Raw genomic sequence first — 23633 nt, forward strand, 5'->3', positions numbered from 1 at the left:
CCTTGCAGTCTGGCCTGTAGGGATTGAACTCAGGACCTTGGCATTATTAGCACCTAGCTCTAACCAACTGAGCTAACCAGCCAGGTGCTTATGTATCCAGCAGCTTATGTAGCTCAATGGGATTCCCTGGTGGCTCAGACAGTAATAAGAGTTTGCCTGCAGTACAGGAGAGCAGAGTTCAATTCCTGGGTCGGGAAGATCCCTTGGAGAAGGAAATGGCATCCCACTCCAGTATTCTTGGCTGGAAAATCACATGAACGGAGGAGCCTGAGGGGCTACAGTCCATGGGGTCGCAAAGAGTCGGACACGACTGCGCGACTTCACTTTAAGTCACGTCCGACTCTTTGAGATCCCATGGACTGAAGCCTGCCAGGCTCCCCTGTCCATGGACTGGAGTGAGTTGCCATTTCCTTATCCAGGGGATCTTCGCGACCCAGGGATCTAACTCAGGTCTCCTGCATTGCAGGCAGATTCTTGACCGTCTGGAGCCACCAAGAGGCTCACTCTTGAGGGTGGTACACGTGCACAAATACTTGCCATGAATGCCTTATCCCTATTTGGAATTATGCCCCCAATCTTTTCCCTGTCTTCTGAGCTGTACATTTTGTTTTTTTTTTTTCCTGACTGTGGTTTCTGAATGCGAAGCAACTCGGGGAGGAACCGATGGAGCGTGCGACTGCCAACACTAGAAGTCGCAAAGAGGCCTCCTTGAAGCCAATAGCCACGCGCTCGTCGTGGTCCAACCAGTTCGTGGCTTCCTAGGCACCAGCTACACAGTCGGCGGTTGCGCCCCAGACTCCGCCCCGCGCTCGAGGGGCGGGGCCGGAAGTAATTTACGTCTCCCAGTTGCTAAGAGACGGAGCTTCCACAAACCAGACTGAGGTTCTCAGGCTTCTTGTCCTTCCTTTCTCCGCTTCAGCGTCTCCGAATTCCGTCACCATGGCGGATCCAGAAAATGAAGTCTTGCGAAGCACCTTTCCATCTTACATGGCGGAGGGCGAGCGGCTGTATCTATGCGGGGAATTCGCTAAAGCCGCCCATAGCTTCAGCAATGTGAGTCGTGCTCTGAAACTTTCAGCTACCCATCACTGAGGTCTTGATGATGCCTGGACCACCCTATTGTTTCCACTATTCCATTGTTACTGATTGATGCACCGCTGTCAAAGATAAACCCCTGTTTAGCCATTTTCTACCATTTCCCATTTGTATTCTCCCTGGTTGTTAATAACCAACCTCTGCGCTAACAGTGACCCCGTCTCCTACATGTTTGCTCAAATGTGTCCTGATTGTCCTCTTTCCTCAGTTTCCCATAACTGGCCAGGAGGTTGGCTGGGGGGCTGCTTGCAGAAGGGAAGTCTCTAGCACACAGCTGCTTATTGAAGGTGGTCAGTCAGTAAATAACATCATAAAACTTTACTGTGGTATAAATTGTTCCAACCCACCCTAAGGTGGATAACAGTTGAGCGCTGTTTTAGGATACCAGACATACTGCTAAGTGGCAAGCTTAGGGGGAGGTGCAGTTATTATGCCATTTTGAAGATAAGAAAGCTTTTATAGAAGTTGAGTAACATGCCTAAGATCACTGAACTAGCAGGTGGCAGAGGAGGGATTCAGACTTCAGTGCTGAGGTGCTAACCTTACCATCATACACTACTGTACTGTCTTGCAAATAAGCTATTGGATGTTTTATTATGACTGTTTATTTTACAACAAATAGCCCACTTGTTACAAATAATGGGGTGGTAGCATAGCTCTCTAAGTGTCCCAAGACTCCTTCTAAAATCAAACTTCTCAGTTGCTGCCTAGAGTCTTTAGTCCCTTTGGCTCACCAACCGCATCCTAAAACCAGACATAATGGATCAGATGGACCAGCAATTAAGTTCAGGAGCCCCATCCATTCTCCTTTTTCTGGAAACTGTTTCATCTTGGAGAAGCTCAGGTAGAAAAAAACACCACAAGGGCTTATAGCTTTGGGTGAGAAGTGGTCTTTTCTAGGAAAGAAAGGCTCTTTCTGGAAAAGTAGGAAGGTCTTAGATGGAGGTGGGTACAGTCTGATGCCTCAGGAAGGACATCACACTGCAGACTATGTAATGATTTCAGACAGGAGAAGGAAGGACATAGGGACAAGGAGAAGCTTTCCATTCCCACTTTGGGTCCAAAATCACAGTTTCCTTTTGCCTGGCATTTTCATCTTAATCCCCTGAAACAATGATTCATTCTCAACAAGCTATATAAAAAGAGAGGGCATGTACAATGGGTAACACAAGTTGCAGATCATCCCAAAATCTATTTTGTTAGCCTTCAGAATGCTTGGTCTTCAAATAGTATTGTTTTTAAAATATTTATTTATTTGGCTGCGTGGGGTCTTGGTTGCAACCCATGGGATCTTCATTATGTTGTCCCTTGTTGTGTCATGGGATCTTCCATTGTGGCACACGGATTCTCTAGTTGCATCACCTGGGCTCAGTAGTTGTGCCGCATGGGCTTAGCTGCCGTGTGGCATGTTGGATCTTAGTTCCCCAAGCAGAGATTGAACCCACAACCCCTATATTGCAAAGCTGATTCTTACCCCTTGGACCACAGAGAAGTCCCCTTCAAGTAGTATTTTGAATGTGTTGTACAACCATTTCAGGTTCACGGCTGAATTTGTTAAGCACTAACACCCTAGGATTCTAAGTGAACTGGAGGAATCCCAGACACTGGGGAAGTTCAGTATATCCACTGGGTAGTATAGTATATTCTCACATCTCAACCAGTGGTTTCCATAATAGCTTGTGATTTGACCTTGTCCATGATAACTACCCGCAGATAACCTTGTTGACTAAGCAGAGATCAGTGTGGTGCTGGTTTTAGTCTAAAGGGATCCAAAGAAGACCTGTTTGCTGGCCTGTGGAGTCCCCCTGAAACTCTGGCAGAAGGGTTTGGGCTGCTGTGTCCAGTCCAGCTTCTTACCTCACCCTGCCAGCTGCCTGTTAATCTGAGTGATTCCTTCTTCAGGCTCTTCACCTTCAGAGCGGAGATAAGAACTGCTTGGTTGCCCGCTCCAAGTGCTTCCTCAAGATGGGCGAGCTGGAAAAATCCCTGGAAGATGCTGAGGCTTCACTCCAGGGTGACCCAACTTTCTGCAAGGTGACTGGCTATTTGGGTGGGGGGACTACTTCTCGCTTTTCTCACTGCCACTCCCTGCAGCCTCTGATGGTTAAAGAGCCAGCCAGACTGCCTGGAGTTTACTGTTGTTTTCCTTCATAGATCACTTGCCTCTGCCCCTGTATCCCAACATTTGCTCTCAACCCAGGGGTCTTTACGTTCCACCACACCTGAGTCTGTTCCCCTTGATTTGACTTCCTCTCATTTCAGGGGATTTTACAAAAGGCCGAGACCCTGTACACCATGGGTGACTTCGAATTTGCCTTGGTATTCTACCATCGGGGCTACAAGCTGAGGCCTGATCGGGAATTCAAAGTTGGAATTCAGAAAGCCCAGGAAGCCATCAACAACTCGGTGGGAAGTGAGTGACCATGGGGCCTATGCACTTATTTGGGAGGTTCTTGGAATCCTTAGTTTTGGAGGGAGGCCTCAGGTACACTGGGTGAGCACCCACTACTGGGAGGACTACAGGGAGCCCCCAGCTTCGATTTGGCTGCTCTTGATTTTCTTGAGGATTAGAAACTGTCCACTGGGAGGACTAGCCTCCAGTCCACTGTCCTGAGCACTGCAGCATCTGTTCTCTTCAAAACCAGATGAATAGCACCGTTTCACTCACCCCAAGCCAGAAGAGTAAGCCTCTTTTTGGCCTGGTGTCATAGTACAGAATGAGGTTCTGAGCAGGGCCTTCCCTGGCCCCTGCCTTCCTCCCTTACCACGCATGCACCAGGGGCTGGCTCTCCCATCAGTTCTTTGTGTGCAGGTGGTGGTGGGGGGCGGGGGGCTTGCCACTGTGGGTGGCAGAGTGTGTAAATGGAAAGGGGCCCTGGTACCCAGGGCCTGTCTTTGTTTGGAAATGTGGCCTTGGGTGAGTGGGGGTGGCTTGGCTGCTCAGAGAGAGTTGAGCCAGGTTCCACCCTCCCACCAAAGACCAACTATTTCCACATAAAATGTGTAATAGGTTGTGCCTAAGGCTGACCTGAGCCCCAGCTTCTGTCTTTGCAGGTCCCTCTTCTATTAAACTGGAGAACAAAGGGGATCTGTCCTTCTTAAGCAAGCAGGCTGAGGTAAGCGCCTGGCTCTGACTCCACCTCCCTCAGAGAGCAGAGGCCCCACGTGCCTGAGGAGCACATGGTTCAGTGGCTCTCAGTGCCTGCAAGTGAGGAGCTCCTGCCCAGCACAGGCGGTCAGGGGTTCTGCCCCAGCTCCCACGAGCTGTTCCCATACCAGACATCCTCCATGGTTCTCAGCACACAGAGGTCCTGGAGGGAGGGGTCTGGGATCACAGGTTCGGGGGGCCTTGGCTGGTGCTTTGGGCTCCTTTCTGAGACTCTGTGGGGGTACTGCTCCATCTTCCCAGAGTATGAGAGCCCAGCAGAAGCCTCATCCCGTGAGACAGCTCATACACCACCCCAAAAGAGAGAGCAAGCGGAAGGGCTCGCTCAAGAGCGAGAAGATTGTCCGCCAGCTCCTGGGTGAACTCTACGTGGACAAGGAGTACCTGGAGAAGCTCCTGTTGGACGAAGGTGTCGGACACTTTGTTTGCAGCAGGGAACTCAGGGCAAAGAAAACCTGGGGTGGATGCTTAACACATGAACCAGAGACAAAGCCTATAAAATGATATTTGCTGACATGTTCCTCTGGACATGTTCCACTACTGTTCTCACTTTACAGATGAGGATACTGAGTCATGGGGAGGTTACATAACTCAGTGATGCGGTTCTCAGATTGGAAGCCAAGAAGTCCAGTTTCAGAACCAGTGGTCTTAAGTACTCTGGTACCCTGGGTGGGAACGCTAGAGATCTGGGTTTCTTTACCACCTTGGTCCCTGAAGGGGCACCCCCCTGAGCCTTTAGTGTGTACCAAGGGCAAAGGAATCCAGCTCAGAGGTGCTCACAAGGGACTCCCAGGACTGTGGAATTAGAATGTCCTAAAATCTCATCTGTTATCAGTAAGGAAAGAGAGACCCTGAATGGGGAGTAACTTGTCCAAGGTGACAAGCAAGTTAGTGGTGGAGTTGACAGCAGCGCCCAGGCCTCCTAAGCTCCAGTTCCACACTCTTCCCGCCGCACCACACTGGCAGGAACAAGAAATAGGAAGGCACCTTGAAGTGAATGTCTCGTATGAACACTGGTGGTGTGAGTGTTGCCATTAGCTGTTGAGCCTGCACAGGGATCACTCTCAAATCCAAGGGCTTTTCTCCAGAACTGACTTCCCAAGGTCCTCTATAGGATTCCCCGCGGGTTGCATCTCAGGGGCAACTTCACGGCTGGCCCGCCTCCTCTGTAACAGGCCTGGACGCTTCCCTCTCTACAGAGGAGCTTCCAGGGAGGGAAGAGGTGGCCCACATGTTACCCAAGAGGCCTTGCAGCTTTACTCCCGTTTCTGACCTCTGCTCAGGTGATCGAAGAGAGCTCGGACATGCCCCTCTGGCTCCCAGTTTTCCCTGGCCCACTTGGCACCCAGGGACTCACTGGGCACTGGCAGCCAGGGCCAGGTTATGCATTTCTCCTCTGACTACTCTGAGGACACAGCTTGAAATAAAGGAGCCCCGAGGACTAGAAGCCTCTCAGAAAGCAATCCACCAGCTGCCGCTTCTGCTAGCTCCTCATGTCTTGCCATGAGGGGTCTATGCCCTAACCTCTGTACCATAGGAGTGCCACAAAGAGGGGGCTCTGGCTTCATCTGGTCCCAGATAGACCCCCCTCTCCCACCTAGGTGCTCTTGATTTCGTTACTGTCCCACAGTTCCAGGTAGAGGTCCCCCCAGGGAGACCTTTAGTTGAGAGGAGGTGACTCCCCTCGATTCCTGTTCTAGTTGGCTCCGCCCCACCCCCTTCCCCACAGATCTGATCAAAGGCACCATCAAGCATGGCCTGACCGTGGAGGACCTCATCATGACGGGCATCAACTACCTGGACACGCGCAGTGATTTCTGGCGGCAGCAGAAGCCCATCTACGCCAGGGAGCGGGACCGGAAGTTGATGCAAGAGAAGTGGCTGCGGGACCGCAAACGCCGTCCCTCGCAGACAGCCCGCTACATCCTCAAGAGTCTGGAAGACATTGACATGTGTGGGTGGTATTCTCAGAAGGGCTGGCCCGTGGCCAGTTGGGGACAGAGCCACATGGCAGCTGGAGCCCCCTGGCTTCGCTTGGCCGGTGGATGGAATCTAGAGGCGGGGTTGGAATGCGGGCTCTTCTGTCGGCCAGGGGGAGGCTGCTCCCTGCTCCGCAACACCTCTTTCCTTTCCCAGTGCTGACTAGCGGCAGTGCTGAAGGCAGCCTTCAGAAAGCTGAAAAAGTGCTGAAGAAGGTGCTGGAATGGAACAAAGAGGAGGTGCCCAACAAGGATGAACTGGTGGGAAACCTGTACAGCTGCATAGGGAATGCCCAGATCGAGCTGGGGCAGATGGTGGCGGCCCTGCAGAGCCACAGGAAGGACCTGGAGATCGCCAAGGAGTAGTGAGTGCCTGCACGGGCTCGGAAGGCCAAGCGGCCAAGGCCCAGCTACATACTGACCTTTCGCTGGGGCTGCTGGGGCTGGGGGCTGAATCCCCGCTTTCTGCCCTGTGTGCCTGAGGTGGATACCCTGGAGTGAGGAGCCGCCTCCCCAGGATAAGGGCACATATAGACTGTCAGCTTTTTTGCCACAAAGAGGGAGGGTAGAGGCCCCAAACTCAAAAAAACTCCCTGTGGTTTGGCTCTTAGGGATATTTTTATTTTTAAAAAAATACTTATCATTTTATTTATTTGTTTGGCTGCACCAGGTCTTAGTTGCAGCCTACAGGATCTTCAGTCTCCACAGTGGCATGCAGGATCTTTTAATTGCAGCATGTGGGATCTAGTTCCCTGACCAGGGTTCGAACCTGGGCCCTCTGCATTGGAGTGTGAAATCTTAGCCACTGGACCAGCAGGAAAGTCCCAAGAGCTTAGACTTCTGAGCTGTACCTCCCAGCTGCGGGGCCTTAGGCAGGGCACTTAACTAACCTCTCTCAGCCTCTGTCAAAGGGGCACAATGGTAGCCCTACCCAGTAGGGTAGGAAGGAGAATGACATTCGGAAATTCACATAAAGATCTCAGAACAGCACTGTGTATCCGTGATGACTATTGTAACATCAGCTCTCATAGGAACCAACTCTTCCCAAGACTTGATGGCTCCCCCCAGAGGTACCATCACTTTCTGGGCACCCTGGTTCTAACCTCTGGAGTCGTTCATGACTTTGTCTTGCCCAGTTTTACTCGCCCCACAGTTCTGAGCCCCCTCAGTCTCCCATCCTCCCATGTCCACTCAGGTCAGCCCTTGCCTCTCCCTATCTCCAGGGGCTCTCACAAGTCACCTCCAGAGACTCACTACTTCTTACCTGTCAACTGTTTTCCTGCTGACAAACAGGCCTTGGCCTCTCACTGCCCGCAGGTTCAAATCAAATGGGCCTTTCCTGGGCACTCAGGGCCCTCTCTGAATCCACTTCTGTACAACCCTCCAATGTCAGGCCACTCTTTGGGTCAAACTGAATTTCCTGAACACACCCACCTCCTGTCCTCTACTCAATCACCAGAACCCTATAAGCTGTTTGTCCATTTCCAGTTCATTTCTTACTGGCCTCCCACCTTGCAGAGCCAGAATCTCATGTGTTGGGCATTCCTGGTTCTCAAACAACAGCTAACTTTGGAGATAGACCTGGCTTTAATTCCTGTCTGGGGCACTTAGAAGCAGTGTGGTTTTAAGTTGCTCACTCTCTCAGTTTCCTCATCTCTAATGAAGGCATGATAATACTGCCTCATGGGGAATTTGAGGATTAAATAAGTATAGACAGTATTTAGGGCTTCTCTGATGGCTCAGATAGTAAAGCGTCTGACTGCAATGCGGGAGACCTGGAGTTTGATCCCTGGGTTGGAGAAGGAAATGGCAACCCACTCCAGTATTCTTGCCTGGAAAATCCCATGGACAGAGGACCCTGGTAGGCTGCAGTTCATGCGGTCGCAAAGAGTCGGACACAACTGAGCAACTTCACTTTCTTTCTTTCCAGACAGTATTTTGGATCCAATTTTTTCCCATGCCTTAAAGACATAAATCTTCACATCTTGCCAGCCCTCCCCTCTGAGCTCTCAGACCTACATATCCAGCAGAGTCTGAGGCATTTCCACTTGATGTCCCATGGGAGCCCCCAGTTTGACATATCCAAAGTGGAATCCATCATCTTCCTTCAAGACCTTTTGCTCCAGGGCTCCCTTTCCGGGAGAATGGCACTGGTGGCCGCATTGTCCCCAGGAAGGAGCCCAGGTGGCTTCCCAGACACCTCCCTTCCTTCACTACCCACGCCAGCCTGCCATGTCCTGTCCATGCCTCCTCCTCCTATTGAGAGAATCTTCTCTTCTGTTCCCCTCCCACAGCTCCATCCACATTTTCCTCATTTCTTGCCTATTTCCTCTGACCTGGGTTTCCTGCCACCCAGCTGGCCCTTCAATGCAAAACAAGTCCAGCAGTGAGGTGCGGTCCCAGTGCCCACCCCGCCCTTGCTGACCTGACTTCTGCTGATCTCTGTTGACTCGGCTGTCTCCAGGCCCTTGGACATTCTGAACCCTGGCAACAGCACATGGCTCTGCTCCTACTTTTTTGCCAGTGCTTTCTTCATCAGCTCCCTCCTCCCCATCCTTCAGATTGTAAAGAAGTATTTCCCCCCAGGGAAAGCCCTCCATGCGCCCAGAGTGACCTAGCAGCCCTCGTCCACACTCACCCTCCACATGCCACACGTTTCATCTGCCTGATAGACCTTAGACTTCTCTATTCCCTTTCTCTCCCCAGCACCTGCCCCATAATGGACATGCAGTGAATATGTGCTTAGTGGCTGATTACATAAGCAGAGGTGTTCCTTCAGCAATTTTGGTTCCTTTTCAGTCTCTGTACACGGGCCTCCAGTCTCACCGCTGAGTCTCATGTGTATGCACCACATGCTTCCTCAATCAGATCAACCCCACCCCCTCCTCCAAAGACCACCACCCTTCCAGCCGTGGCTCAAATCTGACTAGTCTGAGTAGCTTCTCCAGTGACCTTAGTCAGCCCTCATTTCTTTCCCTGATTACTGTATGGATGATTTGATTGCAAGCTTTCCCCATCCTGCACATCTTAGTACACATTACTTAGTTATCTTAGTACTGTTACGAATAAATCAACATATTTATTCACACCACAACAGAGCAGCCACTCTGGAAGGGGGAGCCAACATCAGAGCTGCAAGCATGGCCCAGGAGCCCCAGAGAAGGGAGATGAGGGAGCCTCTGAGAGAAGGGGGAGATAGGACCAGGGGGTGGCCCCCAAAGGGACAGGGCAGGGGTGGGGGGTTTGGGGCGCTCCAGGTAGTGTTGGGGTGGCCAGGACCTGTGGGGAGTGGGATGAGGGGAGGCCATGCTGAGGTAGGGAGGGCCAATAGGAGTCTGTAATCACACCAGTCCCAGAGGCGTTGTACTTGACCCAGGGCGTGGGGTACTGAGAGCAGAACTCAAATGTCTCCCCTCTCCCCAATCTGGGGGCCACATTGAGATAATGTCCTGGCCCCTTTGCAACATATTTACTTGCGTATTTATGTACACGTACACATACATAGCATTAAAAAAGTATATATTCCTTTATGTGGCTGTGCCGGGTCTTGGTCACAGCATGCGGGACCATTAGCTGGAGCATACAAACTCTTAGTGGCGGAATGTGGGATCTAGTTCCCCGACCAGGGATCACACCGAGGGTGCCTCCCCCGACTCCACACTGGGAGCATGGAGTCTTAGCCACTGGACCACCAGGGAAGTTTCCGCATAGGATTTTTTAAAACAGAAATGACCCATTTCTGTGGGTCGTTTTTAAAAAAAGCCTGTATCTTGGAAAGGAACATCTCATTCTTTGAATGGCTTCAGAGAAAGGTGTTTCGGCGCCTGCAATAACGTGTGTAATTGCATCCCTGAGGCTGCTCCCCTTTGCCAGCACACACAGAGCTCCAGTGAGACCGTAGACACACATGGGTATGTCTGTGGGTAGAGGGAGGGCTTGGTCAGATTGCATGTGAGAAGGCAGCCCAGCCCTGTGAGGAGAGGGAATTGGAGCAGAGCTTCCTGCCGCTGGGGGTCAGGGGCTGAGGGGCTGGGGGACAATGGGAAGAGGGGGAGCTGGCCAGGGAAGGAGGGAATGAGGGGGATGCTGTGGGAGGGGGCTCAGGTTGGGTTTCTTGGTTTACTTGTTGGGAAGGAGATATTTTTTAAAATTTTATTTTTGGCTGCGTTGGGTCTTTATTGCTGCACGCAGGCTTTCTCTGGTTGTGGCGAGTGGGAGCTATTCTCCAGTTGTGATGCGCAGGCTTCTCCTTGCAGTGGCTTCTCCTGGTGCAAACCACAGGTCTTCGGGCAGGCAGGCTTCAGTAGTTGCGGCTCACAGGTTCTAGAACTCGGGATTCATTGCCCCACGGCTGGTGGCATCTTCCTGGACCAGGGATCGAACTTGTGTCCCTTGGATTGACAGATTCTTAACCACTGGACCACTTGGGAAGTCTCCCGAACGTTCATTTTTCATATGAATAGGCCATCGGATATTGTGCGAGCTCCTATATTCTGACTTTTTCTTCATAATCTGATTTTTTAACTTAAATGTATCAAGGACTTTTTTTTGTACACAAAAATTGCACTGATTGCATTTAGATTATTTCCACTGTTTATTATTATAAGCAATACTTTAATGAGTGTTCTTGTCACATTATTATTCTGGAGGTAAATTTCTAGAAGGGGAGTTGCAGGACCAAAGGGGTGTCTTTGTAGGCTGTTGCTTGTTTGCCCTCCAGAGAGATTCTGATAATGTCCATTCCCACGAGAGGGCCAAGGTACCTCAGCCTTGCCAGCCTGGGCATTGTGCCTCCAACTGGCCCGTCTTTACCTTCTTTCTAGTTTCCATAGCGCCTAGAATGGCCTTGTCTTGCTTCTTCCCTACAGCGATCTTCCTGATGCTAAGTCCAGAGCCTTGGACAACATTGGCAGGGTTTTTGCCAGAGTCGGGAAATTCCAACAAGCCATTGACACGTGAGTGACCCAGGACCACCCCCTCCCTACTCAATGGCCAGGACATCCCAACCTCCCCCTGGACTCCCGGCCTGGGGCAGGATTTGAGGCAAAGAGGCATCGGAAGACCTGAATTTGGCTCCAGGCTGTGCTAGGCGACCAGGAGAAAGCCACTTTGTAAACTCTGGGGCTCATCAGCTATAATAATTAGTAGAATAGAATCAGCATTTTCTCCTAATTTCCTGTTGACAAGTGTCGGGACACTTGTTTTTAGGCGTGTGCATTATCGAGCCTCTCCCTTCGACGTTCTCATTCTACAGGTCTGGGTTGGAGCTCAGGAATCTGATTTTAACAAGTTCTCCAGGCAACCCTCACCTCTGGCCAAGTTCATGACTGGGTGGACCATTGACTTCTGGGAGTTCTGTGGAGGTTATTCTGTGATTCTCTGCAGTCACATGGGGTCACTGGGAGTGGAGCCTGAGCTCCCTAGAGACCTTAACTGATGGACTTTTGATGTCCAACCCTGGGGCTGGTGACGTGCTCCAGTGGGGTGATTCAGCCCTTGGGAGACTTAGGGGCAGGCTTGACTGCAGAGAGAAATTGTCCTTCGGGTATTCGTTGCTTGACTAGAACAGACTTGTTGACCAGAGCCTGGTGCTCCAGGTCATTTGGTTTCCCCAGTGGCCCCTGGTGCCTGTGTGCCAAAGGCAGAGGCATGTGAGCATTCACCTACCCATTCATGTCTTTTCATAATACAATGTTTTATAGTAAATATGTGCTTAATGTGGGGCTTCCCTGGTGGCTGAGCTGGTAAAGAATCTGCCGGCAATGTGGGAGACCTGGGTTCGATCCCTGGGTTGGAAAGATCCCATGGAGGTTGGAAAGGCTATCCACTCCAGTATTCTGGCCTAGAAAATTCCATGGACTGTGTAGTCCTTGGGGTCGCAAAGAGTCAGATGTGCTTAACCTTAAAATATTCATTTGGAAAATATAGAAAATTAGATGAGGAAGTCCTCAGTCCCACCACCCAAAGACAAGTGCTCATTCGGATTTTCCTCTGACTTTTATTGATATTTTGTTTTTTCACCCCAATCTTTTTTATTGTGTTGATTTTCTTTTAAATGTGCTTAATCATATTCTTAAAGGTTATGTGTGGGCTTCCCCGATGGCTCATATGGTAAAGTGTCTGCCTGCAATGAGGGAGAACTGGGTTCGATCCCTGGATCAGGAAGATCCCCTGGAGAAGGAAATGGCAACCCACTCCAGTATTCTTGCCTGGAAAATTCCATGGATGGAGGAACCTGGTAGGCTACAGTCCCTGGGTTTGCAAAGAGTTGGACACGACTGAGCAAGTTCACTTTGACTTTCAAAGGTTATGGAGTTATTTCAAGTGCTATTTTACAAGCATTATTTTCAGCTGTGGTATCAAAGCCAATTCTATAGATGCACCAAAATAACCCTGGTAGTTTAAAAAATCTGATAGTGCTTGTTAGCTCCACTCCTGCACCTAGAAGAGCTGGTAGTTGGAGCTGGCAGTTTTTCTTCTGCCACCAGTAGGAAACCCAGCCTCCTAAGTCCGAGTGCAGGGCCTGAGTGGAGGAAGCTAATCCCAGTTCTTGGTGTCCCCAGGTGGGAGGAGAAGATCCCTCTGGCCAAAACCACACTGGAGAAGACCTGGCTATTCCATGAGATTGGCCGCTGCTACCTGGAGCTAGACCAGGCCTGGGAGGCCCAGAGCTATGGTGAGAAGTCCCAACAGTGTGCCGAGGAAGAAGGGGACATGGAATGGCAGCTGAATGCCAGTGTCCTGGTGGCACAGGCACAAGGTACAGATGCCCCTCTCAGCCCTCAGGCCCTGCTGTTATGCCCGTGCTGAACTTTCCATCGTGATGGGTCAGACAAATTCTGATTCTGAGAGTAGGGATAAACTCCCGCGTTTTGACCAGTGTGTATAATGCCTACCTTAAGCTACACTCAGTTAGGGCTTGGGAGACCCTGAGAACTGCCCTGCCCTTGAGGAACTCAGCTGAGCTGCATGCAGACCAGCATAGTGTCATGTCCTCATCAAAACAGCTCCACTCCTCTTGGCTCAGTAGCCTTTATACATGCATTCTCGCTTTAATCACTCTGCAAGCCAGTGCTGGGGGTATTGTCCTCCTTTTATAGGCTGGGAAACGGAAACTCTGAGGGGTGCTGCAGATTGCCCCAGGTCTCGAGAGGGCACTTTTTAGGGGGCTGGAAAAGTTCTGAAGCTGAGTTGTGGTGTTCATTGCACAAGTCTATAAATTTTCTAGAAATCATTGAATTGTATACTTACAAAGGGGTGCATTTTATACTGAGTGAATCATATCTCAATAAAGTTAATGGGCTTGTTAATAAAACAGCAAGGAATGGGGTGAGGAGGAACAGATGGAACAGGATTGGCAAGGTTTTGGCAATTTTTTTAAACTTTTATATTGGAATATAGTTGATTTACAATGTTGTGTGAGCTTTATGTGAGCAGCCAAGTGATTCAGTTATGCATATACATATATCTATTCTTTTTAAGATTCTTTCCCCATGTAGGTTATTACAGAGTATTGAGTGGAATTCCCTGTGCTGTGCAGTAGATCCCTATTATCTATTTTATATATAGTAGTATATTAATATATATGTTAATCCCAACCTCCTAATTTATCCCTCCCCACCTTTTCCCCTTTGATAAGTTTGTGTTCTGAGTGTTTCTGTTTTGTAAATAAGTTCATGTGTATCATTTTTTTAGATTCCACGTAGAAGTGACATATGATATTTGAATCTAGGTGATGAGTAATGGGGATTCATGATACTATTCCTTTGACTTTTCTGTATATTTGAAATATTTCACAATACAAGTTTAAAAGGAGAAATAGCTCTAGGCCACAGTAACAAGGAAGCCGTGGAGCTGGGTCTCCTGTTCACAGTTTCGGACCTGCCCTGCCCTGGGCACACGGCTGACCCCAGAGACGGTAAGCGTGACAGGCACTCTGATCACGGGTCTCATCACTCATTCACTTACTCACATCATTAATGCTTTCCTGGCACCTTCTAGGCACCAAAGCTGGGCAAAGTAGGAAGCAAAATTGATAACTGTTCCTGTCCTCCTATCTGAGGAGTAACTATTTTTTAGTATTTATTTGGCTGCACTGGGTTTTAGTTGCAACGCATGGGATCTTCACTGTGTCACACGGATCTTTCACAGCTGGGTACTCCTTTGTGGTGTGTGGGCTCGTGGGCTTAGCTGTTCTGAGACATGTGGATCTTAGTTCGATGGCCAGGGATCGAACCCTCGTCCCATGCATTGCAAGGCGGATTCTTAACCGCTGGATCACCAGGGAAATCCCTGAGGAGTAACTTTAAAGTAGAATCATTAAGAACACAAAAGCACCAGTTGTTCCAAGTTCTGAAGGCAGAACTTTTCAGCCAAAGGAACCGCATTTAGGGAGGTGGGCAAGAGTTTGGCTGATTTAAGAAACTGATGGAGACCAGTGTCGAGCTTCTAGGGGCCAGGAAAGTCTGGAGAAGGGAGGCTGGTGAAGGGCCAGATCCACAGGGCCTCTCAGGCCTCCTTACACGCCGTGGATTCTTTCCTAAAAACATAGAGGAAAAAACCACTTGAAAGCTTTAAACTGGGGAAAATGTGATTACTGTGCCTTTTCCTAGAACCTTTTCTGTTTCTGTGATGACTTTTTTGTGTGTGTGTTTTGGCTGCACCGCAACAAGGCTTGTAGGATCCTAGTTCCTGACCAGATATTGAATTCCCTGGCAGTGGAAGCATGAAGCCCTAACCACTGGACAACCAGGGAATTCCTGTCCCTCATGAGGTCTTGTTAGGCTCTGAGGGCCTCTGGAGAAGCAGGCCACTCACTCCCGGCCTCAATTTCCATGCTGTAAGGTAGAAAAGTCCAGTCCAACACAGCAGCCAAAGAGCCCCTGGTTTGTAGAGGCAGCCTGGCCAGGCGGGCAGATCTTGGGCTCTGTAGGGATAAGGATAGTATGCATGCTGGAGAAGGAAATGGCAACCCACTCCAGTATTGTTGCCCAGAGAATCCCATGGACGGAGGAGCCTGGGAGCGCTACAGTCCATGGGGTCACAAAGAGTCAGACACGACTGACGCGTCTTAGCACGTATAGTATGTATGTATCTTCTTCATAGTGTGAAGACATGAGGTAATGGCTATGCATGTAAGCACTTAGAATAGGAACCAGCATATAGCAAGCTCTCCAGAAATACTCATTTCTTCCTTCCTCCCCATCAGCTTCCCGTAAGTGTTTCCAACAGTGGTAAGAAACAATTAGTCCCTGGAAAAGCCAACAAAAATATGGATATACATGTGTGGATTTGTGGATGCACAGAGTGAGGAAAAGAAGAGGAAAAGGGCCCCCAGAATGGAGATAATTTCAAGTTATAGATTCAGTTGAAAACAAATAGAATGGTCTTTAATGCTTCACTCATTTGAGTGTTATGACTCCTATTCTGACCTACCATGTCAGAATGACATAGCAGTTTATTCATGCTGGCCTCTGAGGCATTACTGTGAGTTTTCTTCTTTTCAAATGTGTATTTGAAAAAGGAATGTATATTGACGCCACAGACTTTTAAAACTATGTTAGAATCGCTTTTCAAATGTAATTGCCTTTTGCAATTTGACTTATGAATCCAAGGCCCTTCTTTCCCCAGGAATCCTAAAGCAGTTTGTGGGAGAGGGGTAGATCTTGGGGTGCTAGTTATAAGAGGAAGCAGTGGAGGGACTTCACTGGTGGTCCAGTGGCTAGGACTCCGCGCCCCCAGCGTAGGGCGCTCGGGTTTGATCCCTGGTCCGGAAACTAGATCCCGCATGCCACAACTGAAACCCAGTGCAGCCAAGTTAATTAATTTTTTAAAGAAAGCGGAAGCAGTGGTGTGTAAAGAAAGTGAAGTGTGGGGTTCCCAGCCCTGGCAGGGGAGCACTTTTCTCCTTCCTTCCTGAAATTAAGGTTTTTCCAAGGGCAGTCAGTTCAGAGCCCTCATCCCCGACTCAGTGCTAAGTGGTCAGGTGAGTGCCCTGGGGCGGGTGGGGGCTGCTTCCTTCCTGGGTTCAGATTGTTCCAACGTGGGCAGTGATGTCCCAGCCACTGGCTCATGAAAAGTCACATCCAATCCTGCCAGATTGTGTTTGGTGTCCACAGTGTTGTTTACAAATCTGAGTAAACATTAAAAAAAAAAAATAGATGTCTTCTCCTGGAACCATTTAAAAATGGGGTATAGTGGGAATTCCTAATAATGTAATTTCATGGCCTTGAGAAATTTCACAGAAATAGCACTGGGAAAAACAGCATATATTAAGAAACTATATTGATGATTATTTTTCATGTCTTTCTTAGAATTATAGCCTTGTTACAAACCCCAGGGCCAGACCCAGAAGGGATTATGACTGGGATCATAAAAGCATAGACCTTGAAATGCCAGGTCAGCGTCAGACATGAACACGGCCTGCACACTTGCTAATTGTTCCTGAGACCAGCCCAGAAGGGAATGGATGGGGGTAAACACGGTAAACACAAGGAGATCTGGACTATGTCAGTGTAGTCCACGATATTTAGGAGTATGTGATTCATATGGCATGTGTCTTGAGAAAGATAAGATCTGAGAAAGTCCTGTGGTCTGTAGTTAGGAATAAAATCTGGATTCAGAGTGGACTCTGCACCTCAGTCCAATAGAGGCTGCAGGTCCCTCGACCCATTGCACCAGATTGCACGTTCTGTCTTCATTCTCGTCGCTCGCTCCCAGACCACTAGGGTAACAATGGGGCAGGATGGAGTTGTCCCCCTGGAGACGCATGATGTGGGCACAGACCCCTTCCCTCACTGACTCTTGGCACCTGAAATCCAAGGCTCCGGTGCCCAGGTTCTGTTCCCTAGTGCTGAGGTGGTCCAGGAAATGTCTGGAAGGGGTGGTTCTGGGCAGCCCGGTGTTGCTGCTCCTGAGGGCCCCGGTACCCTGATATTGTACCCTGAATACGTACACTGATATGTCACCGTCCTCCTGTCTCCCTTGTGCCCTTCAGTGAAGCTGAGGGACTTCGAATCGGCCGTGAACAACTTTGAGAAGGCCCTGGAGAGAGCGAAGCTGGTCCATAACAATGAGGCGCAGCAGGCCATCATCAACGTGAGCCTCTCTCTCTGGGGGTGGGGTGAGCAGGCCCTGGGACCCTCAGCCCCAGATGTTTATTTCCCCTCAAGCGCAGAGCACCTTCTAGGTAGGGCAGTGGCTTTCCAGTGTTTGTTGTTGCCATCAGTTTATATAGCAACCCAACCAATACACGTACTGTTAACTTTGTTGTTTTGGCCACACTGCACAGCAGCTTAAGGGATCTTAGTTCTCCAACCAGGGATCAAACCCACACCCACTGCAATAAAAGTCAGCATCCCAACTACTGGACTGCCAGGGAATTCCCCTCAATACACATAGTTTTATTTGAAAAACAGATGAAAAATAGCACGTTTTACAAAACATATTTACCTTTATTATGTACATTGGTATTTCTTACTCTATTTTCTTTTTTCTTTCCATTCCTTGTCTTTAATGCTGGCTGAGACCCCCTAAACTGACTTTAGGACTTGCGCTTGGAAAAGTGCAGCCCCCACAGAAGGTAACAGGAAAGCAGCGTGATGGCCTCACTCACCCGTCCAGACTTGCGCTGCTCAGTCAGGCGGCCACTAGCCACCTGCAGTGTTTAGAGTAAATGGAGTTAGAAGTAAACGAACGTTGCAGTTCAGTTTCTCAGTCACACCAGCCACGTTTCAAGTGATCAGTTGCCACGTGAGGCCTCTGGGTATCACACGGTGCAGATCTAGAGTCTTTCCAGCACTGCACCAAAGGTGATGACGTGGCCCCGGCCCTCGGGAAGCTGAAAACACAGTCCCTCATTCCTGACTGGTGCGGCAGGGACTAGGGAACTCAGACTGAGAACTCCAGCAGGCAGGCAGAGCTGGGCCTTACCCCTCATGGAGGCAGAGGTTTCGAGGTCACCTTGGACGCTGGGCAGGGTTTTGAAAGTCGGAGACAGAGAGAAGTGCCCATCAAGCCAAATAGACACACAGCCCTAAATGGCTCCTCCAGGGACCTAGTCCCTGACCTCTCACCCCCTGATTGGCATCTCCAGGCAGGAAAGTATACCAAGGGGCAGACCACACTGCCCAAGAGCATCCAAACCTGGCGATCTGGGGCCTGTAGACATTCCCTGAGTGTCTAGTGGTGTTCCACACAGGACAAGTCACAGGGAGGGCTGGGAGAGAGCAGCGTTGCCCTCAAGATACAGCACAGGCTGAGTTCCCAGGCCCTTGCTGTCCTGCAGAGGCTGTGGAAGCCCCTCTGAAGGCAGGCCAGCCCCCAGCGCCACCCCCACCCACGGTGTGCTGCTGAGTCCCCTCCATGGCTTGCTGCCTGGCTGCAGGCTAAGGGGCTTGCCTTGTCTCCTTTAATTTGGCTGAAGCTTTAGGAATCAGTAGACAGATGCAAGCCCTCAAAACATGCCTGAGTCTGAGGGAAATGAGTTTGAGTCACCCCCAGCAGTGTATCTCTCATACCACTTAGCGTGGGGAGTTCCAAGTCCATAGGATCCATGAACCTCAGGCAGGAGTAGTCAGAGGAGCCAGGAGGAAGGGGACGGGGGGCAGGGTTGGGGCTTGGGTGGGGAAAGGACAGGTCCTACAGTGTTAAGAGAGTTCACTGATACTCCTCTCACCCACAGGCCTTGGATGATGCCAACAAGGGCATCATTGAAGAGCTGAAGAAAACCAACTACAGGGAGATACTCAAAGAAAAGAAGGAGAAAGGTGAGTTTTGGAGCTGGAAGACGGCAACTTCAGAAACCTGCCTCTGCTCTCCTTTCCAGTGGTCCTCACCACGCTTCCTGCTGCTCCTTCAGTTGGGCTTGGCACTGCCCACTGAGCATGCTTTCATGATTTCAGTGCCGCCAGCAGCTGTTCCTGAGGCAGGAGGGGGACCCCTCAGCCTGGGGTCAGATCCCATGCTGTCTGCCCCATTTCTTCAATACTTCTGTATTTTTAAAAAAGATGTATTCGTTTACTGTATTATTTATTTTACTTTCTCGCTGTGGTGGGTCTTTGTTGCTGCACACAGGCTTTCTCTAGTTCACCGGGGACTACTCTCTAGTTGCGGTGCTCGCTGGTAGCTTCTCTTGTTTTGGAGCACAGGCTCTAAGTGCACGGGCTTCCGTAATTGCAGTATGTGGACTCAGTAGTTGGGGTGCCTGGGCTTAGTTGCTCTGAGGCGCGTGAGATCTTCCCAGACCAGGGGTTGAACCTCTGTCCCCTGCATTGGCAGGTGGATTCTTAACCACTGGACCACCAGGGAAGTCCAATACTCCCATATTTCTTCAATTCATCAAATATTTGTCAAGCATTTGTCACCTGCCAGGGAAGTGTGAGATTCTGGGGGTAACAGAAGCTCGGCCCCTGCCCTGGAGGAGCCCATAGCCCAGTGGGAAAGCCAGGCACCTGAGTCTCCTGACAGGGGGCCGCGCTCTGCTGTGAGAGCCTGGGCAGGGCGCTCCCAATTCTCTGGGGTGATAGGGAACACGTCCAAGAGGAAGAATCTTCGGCTTCAGGCTCCAGAAGATGCCCAGGCGTTTTCACGGTGCGAGGTGAAAGGCTGAGGGCATTTCAGGCAGGAAACAGGAGCAAACACGGAAGCAGAACGAAAGTAGCTTACACTGTGGGGGCTCTTACTTCTGGCCACACTGGGTTAACATCAGCCAGAATGATCTCACTAGATCCTCACTGCCGGGAGGCGGAGGTACTGCTTAGGGAGGAAGGCACTGGAGCCTGAACGATCGGCCCAGTCACTCAGCAGTCGGACTGGGAGCCACACTCACTCCCACTGTGGGCAGCTGCTCTTCAGGGTCAGCACTGAGCAGGGCAGGGTCAGGACAGGGGGCTCGAGGGCTGGCTGAGGTGCGGAGGTGACAGGACTGTGCCGGTCTAGCCTTACCACGTTCTTTCTCCCAAGAGTTCCAGGGAGTGAAAAGGCCTTTGATCCTCACCCCCACACCCCAGGCACTAGCTATCTGACTGGCCCCCATGAAAGGAGTGAGGGAAGAGGAAGTGGCTGGGACTCCAGGCCCCAAGGAGTCGGCAGGGATGGGGGCCGGGCCCCAGAGTGGTGGGGGTGATAAGAGAAGCTGATCTCCACTCAGGGCTTCCTGCCTGCCCAGGCGCTCTTTTAAGCTTTATACATACTGACTCATCGGATCCCTCCTGGAGCACTGTGAAATAAGTGTTGTTGTTTAGTGGCTCAGTCGTGTCTGACTCTTTGTGACCTCGTGGACTATAGCCCGCCAGGCTCCTCTGTCCATGGGATTTTCCAGGCAAGAATACTGGAGTGGGTTGCCATTTCCTTCTCCAGGGAATCGTCCTGATCCAGAGATCAAACCCACATCCCATGCATTGGCTGCTGCTGCTGCTGCTAAGTCGCTTCAGTCGTGTCCGACTCTGTGCGACCCCATAGACGGCAGCCCACCAGGCTCCCCCGTCCCTGGGATTCTCCAGGCAAGAACACTGGAGTGGGTTGCCATTTCCCTCTCCAATGCATGAAAGTGAAAAGTGAAAGTGAAGTCGCTCAGTCGTGTCCGACTCTTCGCGACCCCATGGACTGCAGCCTACCAGGCTCCTCCGCCCATGGTATTTTCCAGGCAAGAGTACTGGAGAGGGGTGCCATTGCATTGGCAGGTGGATTCTTTAATGCTGTGCCACCTGGGAAGCCCAAAATAAGTATGACATGCTTGATTTTACAGATGAGGACACAGGGCCAAGGGGTTAAAGTCCCACAGTGGTTTCTGGTCGTGGACAGCCTGGCTCTGGAACCCACGGTTTTACCATGGTTCTATATATACTGTTTCTGTCACCCCCAGCCCATCCCGTGGGCCCTCCCTCCAGCCACACTGAAGTGAAGGGAGCTAGGGCTGGGGCTCCCTCAGGGCTTCTGGGAGGACAGAGCTCCTTCCGGGCACCAAGGCTGAAGCCCGCAGCGGCAATCTGGGTGTGGAGTTTCTGGGCACCTGAGCAGTCAGATGATGGCCTTTTATTACCCAGCGCCTGAACATGGTGGCTGGATCCCCTCAGACATCTGCTTCTGTCTCCACATGCCATTGGAGCCGCTGTCAGAAGCCACAGAAGCAATAATGTCAGGGGATGCAGCAGATGCTCCAAGCATTCTCCTTCCTTGGCTGACAGCACGCTGGGAAAGGCATCCTGAAAACTTGAGGAAGGCCCCCAAAGGCATAGGCAGCTGCTGGGCACTTCCCTTCCTGGACAGCAGGTGGCAGCATTGCATGTGTCTTCACAGCCAACAGCAGCCTTTGCTGGCTCTGAATCCAGAGTCCCTGTTGGCATCTTAGAAACCAGAACTTCCAGGAAGAGTGTGGAGGAGACTCAAGAGGAGATTGGTTAAAAAAAAAAAAAAAAAAGAGGAGATTGGTAACTTTTCTCTAATAGCTGGTAAAAACAAGGAGCAAGGATCCCTTGGGTTGTAACATTGCCCTGCATCTGGACTTCCAGCACAATTTGCTCCCTTTTTTAACGGGAACCTCCCAACAAATGATGAGTGTGCTCCCCAGGGACAAAGAGAAATGCAGGATGAGGACGCCAGAGGAGAAGCCTCTGTCTTTTCCCAGCACCTGAGCTAGTTCTTATAGGGAAAAAGAAAGAATGTGGGCTGGGGGCGGACTGTCCTGGGTTCAAATCTTGGCTTTGCCAATTATATTCAATGTGACGTCGTGTGTGATTCCCCCTTTCTCAGTCTCAGGCCTCTCAGGACAGATTTTCACCTCTCTTCTCTCCTTTCTCCTGTTTTTCAGAAAACGCCACCATGTTGGATGGTCAAACACGGACAGCAAAGGAGAAGGAAACAAGGAAAACAAAAGATGAACCCGAGAAGGTGATGAAGCAGTGGGTGCAGGAGCAAACGGAGAAACAGCTTGAAGGTGTCTTGTCTAAGGAAACTTTGGGGGTCACAGCTAGGCAACCAGAACAGAGGCAGAGAGAAGACCCAGAAAAAGCTTCATGGAGAAAAGAATTGGGCGCGAAGGAGAGAGGTCCAGGAGACACTGCCAAAGGACAGTTTGGAGAAGCAGGCAGGACAGAACAGAACAGAGAAGAAACCAGAGAAATTTACAGGAGGCCTTCAGAACTGGATCAAAACCTTTCAGATGAATCAAGCCCAAGGGAATCCGAAGGACTAGAGAAGAGACTTTCAAAAACTGACGGAGGAGAGTTGGAAGCACTGGGGAAAACGGAATCAGGAGAAATAAAAGAAATGGAAATAACGGAAAATTCTGAAAAAATAGAAAAAGATGAAAAGGAAGATGAACCCATTGAGTAGGCATTAGGATCAGCAGGCTGGTGTTCACAGGGACCATGGAGGTCTTACTAAGCTGGACATTCAAGCTGAGATTTGTCTCTAATGTGGACTGGGTCCCACAGGTCACCCTGTCTCTTTCTATTACTGTTTTCCCTTTAAATGTGTATCTTTCACTCTTACAAACCCCGAGTCTGTCATTTTGCCTCCTTATCGCCCCCATTCTCAGAAGAGCCTTAGAGAATGAATGTGTGGGCATGGGGGTCCCACTTGCTGAGCAGAACTCTGACATTCTGACTAGGGGAGAAACACGGAGACCCCCTCCCCAAACAAGGCCTGACCCACAGTGTCAACAAAGGTGAAATGTGGTCCTCTCCCCGAGACCCTGTGTTTCAGGGGAGGAAGAAACAGGTGAACTCCAAGGAACTCAAAAAGCCTAAAGTGGGGAGGAAAGAGAAAGGCTTGGGAACATAGGTGTGGCTGCCCGGCTGCTGACCATTGGCTCATCTTGCTGAGTACCACTGTGTGCAGGGTACTGTGGGAGGCTTTCTGGAAGAAATAAGGATGGGACAACCTCAGCCATCACACAGCGAGGGAGACCTACTTGTCAACCCCGAAGCCTTGAAAACAGAATGAAGTGCCTGCTGGCACTGGTGGGGCTCTTGGAGCTCAGGGGGAGAAGGAAGATGTCTGGCAGAGAACAGGGAGCAGCTGGGAGGAGGAGTTGCCTTGGGACCCACCTGTGCCACCCTGGGGGCCTGCGTACAGTCGAGTAAATCAAGCTCCCCAAACTTGCTTCATCCTCTGTATAATGAGTACCTGGCTCGGGGCTTGGTGCTTAGCACATCCCTGGTACACAGGAACCTCTCGAAAACCCACCTGAGCTTCCAGTGGTTTCATAGAGGGGTGGCTGAGCAGCTGCCCCAGAGGAGGAGTTAAGAAGTCACTGCTTTATCCATTTAACCCCTTGGCCATTGCCATCCTAGTTCCAGCTCCAAAGTTCCTGGGAGGGTTGGGCTTGGTTGGGGCAGAGGCTGACTTTGGGCCTGCCAGACTAGGGAGAGGCAAGTGAGGCATTTCAGCTG

General features: G+C 50.5%; 1 protein-coding gene across 1 annotated transcript; it reads left to right on the forward strand.

Annotated features, from left to right (window-relative positions):
- Positions 1-863: 863 nt before the first annotated feature.
- Positions 864-22831, forward strand: ODAD4 (outer dynein arm docking complex subunit 4). Its single transcript, XM_019982489.2, has 12 exons — positions 864-1053; positions 2998-3129; positions 3358-3508; positions 4150-4211; positions 4505-4670; positions 5991-6215; positions 6398-6605; positions 11109-11195; positions 12804-13000; positions 17237-17337; positions 18923-19007; positions 22049-22831. Exons 1-12 carry the CDS (start codon positions 940-942, stop codon positions 22570-22572), a joined length of 2052 nt encoding a protein of 683 aa, XP_019838048.1. The 5' UTR covers positions 864-939; the 3' UTR covers positions 22573-22831.
- The last annotated feature ends 802 nt before the right edge of the window (positions 22832-23633 follow it).

The sequence above is a fragment of the Bos indicus genome, chromosome 19 (assembly GCF_029378745.1).
Source record: "Bos indicus isolate NIAB-ARS_2022 breed Sahiwal x Tharparkar chromosome 19, NIAB-ARS_B.indTharparkar_mat_pri_1.0, whole genome shotgun sequence".
Lineage (NCBI taxonomy): Eukaryota > Metazoa > Chordata > Mammalia > Artiodactyla > Bovidae > Bos > Bos indicus.

Coding starts and splice junctions, on each gene's coding strand:
- ODAD4 (XM_019982489.2), top strand. CDS start 940: ATGGCGGATCCAGAAAATGAAGTCTTGCGAAGCACCTTTCCATCTTAC. Junction 6,216..6,397: donor TCTGGAAGACATTGACATGT/GTGGGTGGTATT, acceptor TTCCTTTCCCAG/TGCTGACTAGCGGCAGTGCT. Junction 17,338..18,922: donor CGCAGCAGGCCATCATCAAC/GTGAGCCTCTCT, acceptor TCTCACCCACAG/GCCTTGGATGATGCCAACAA.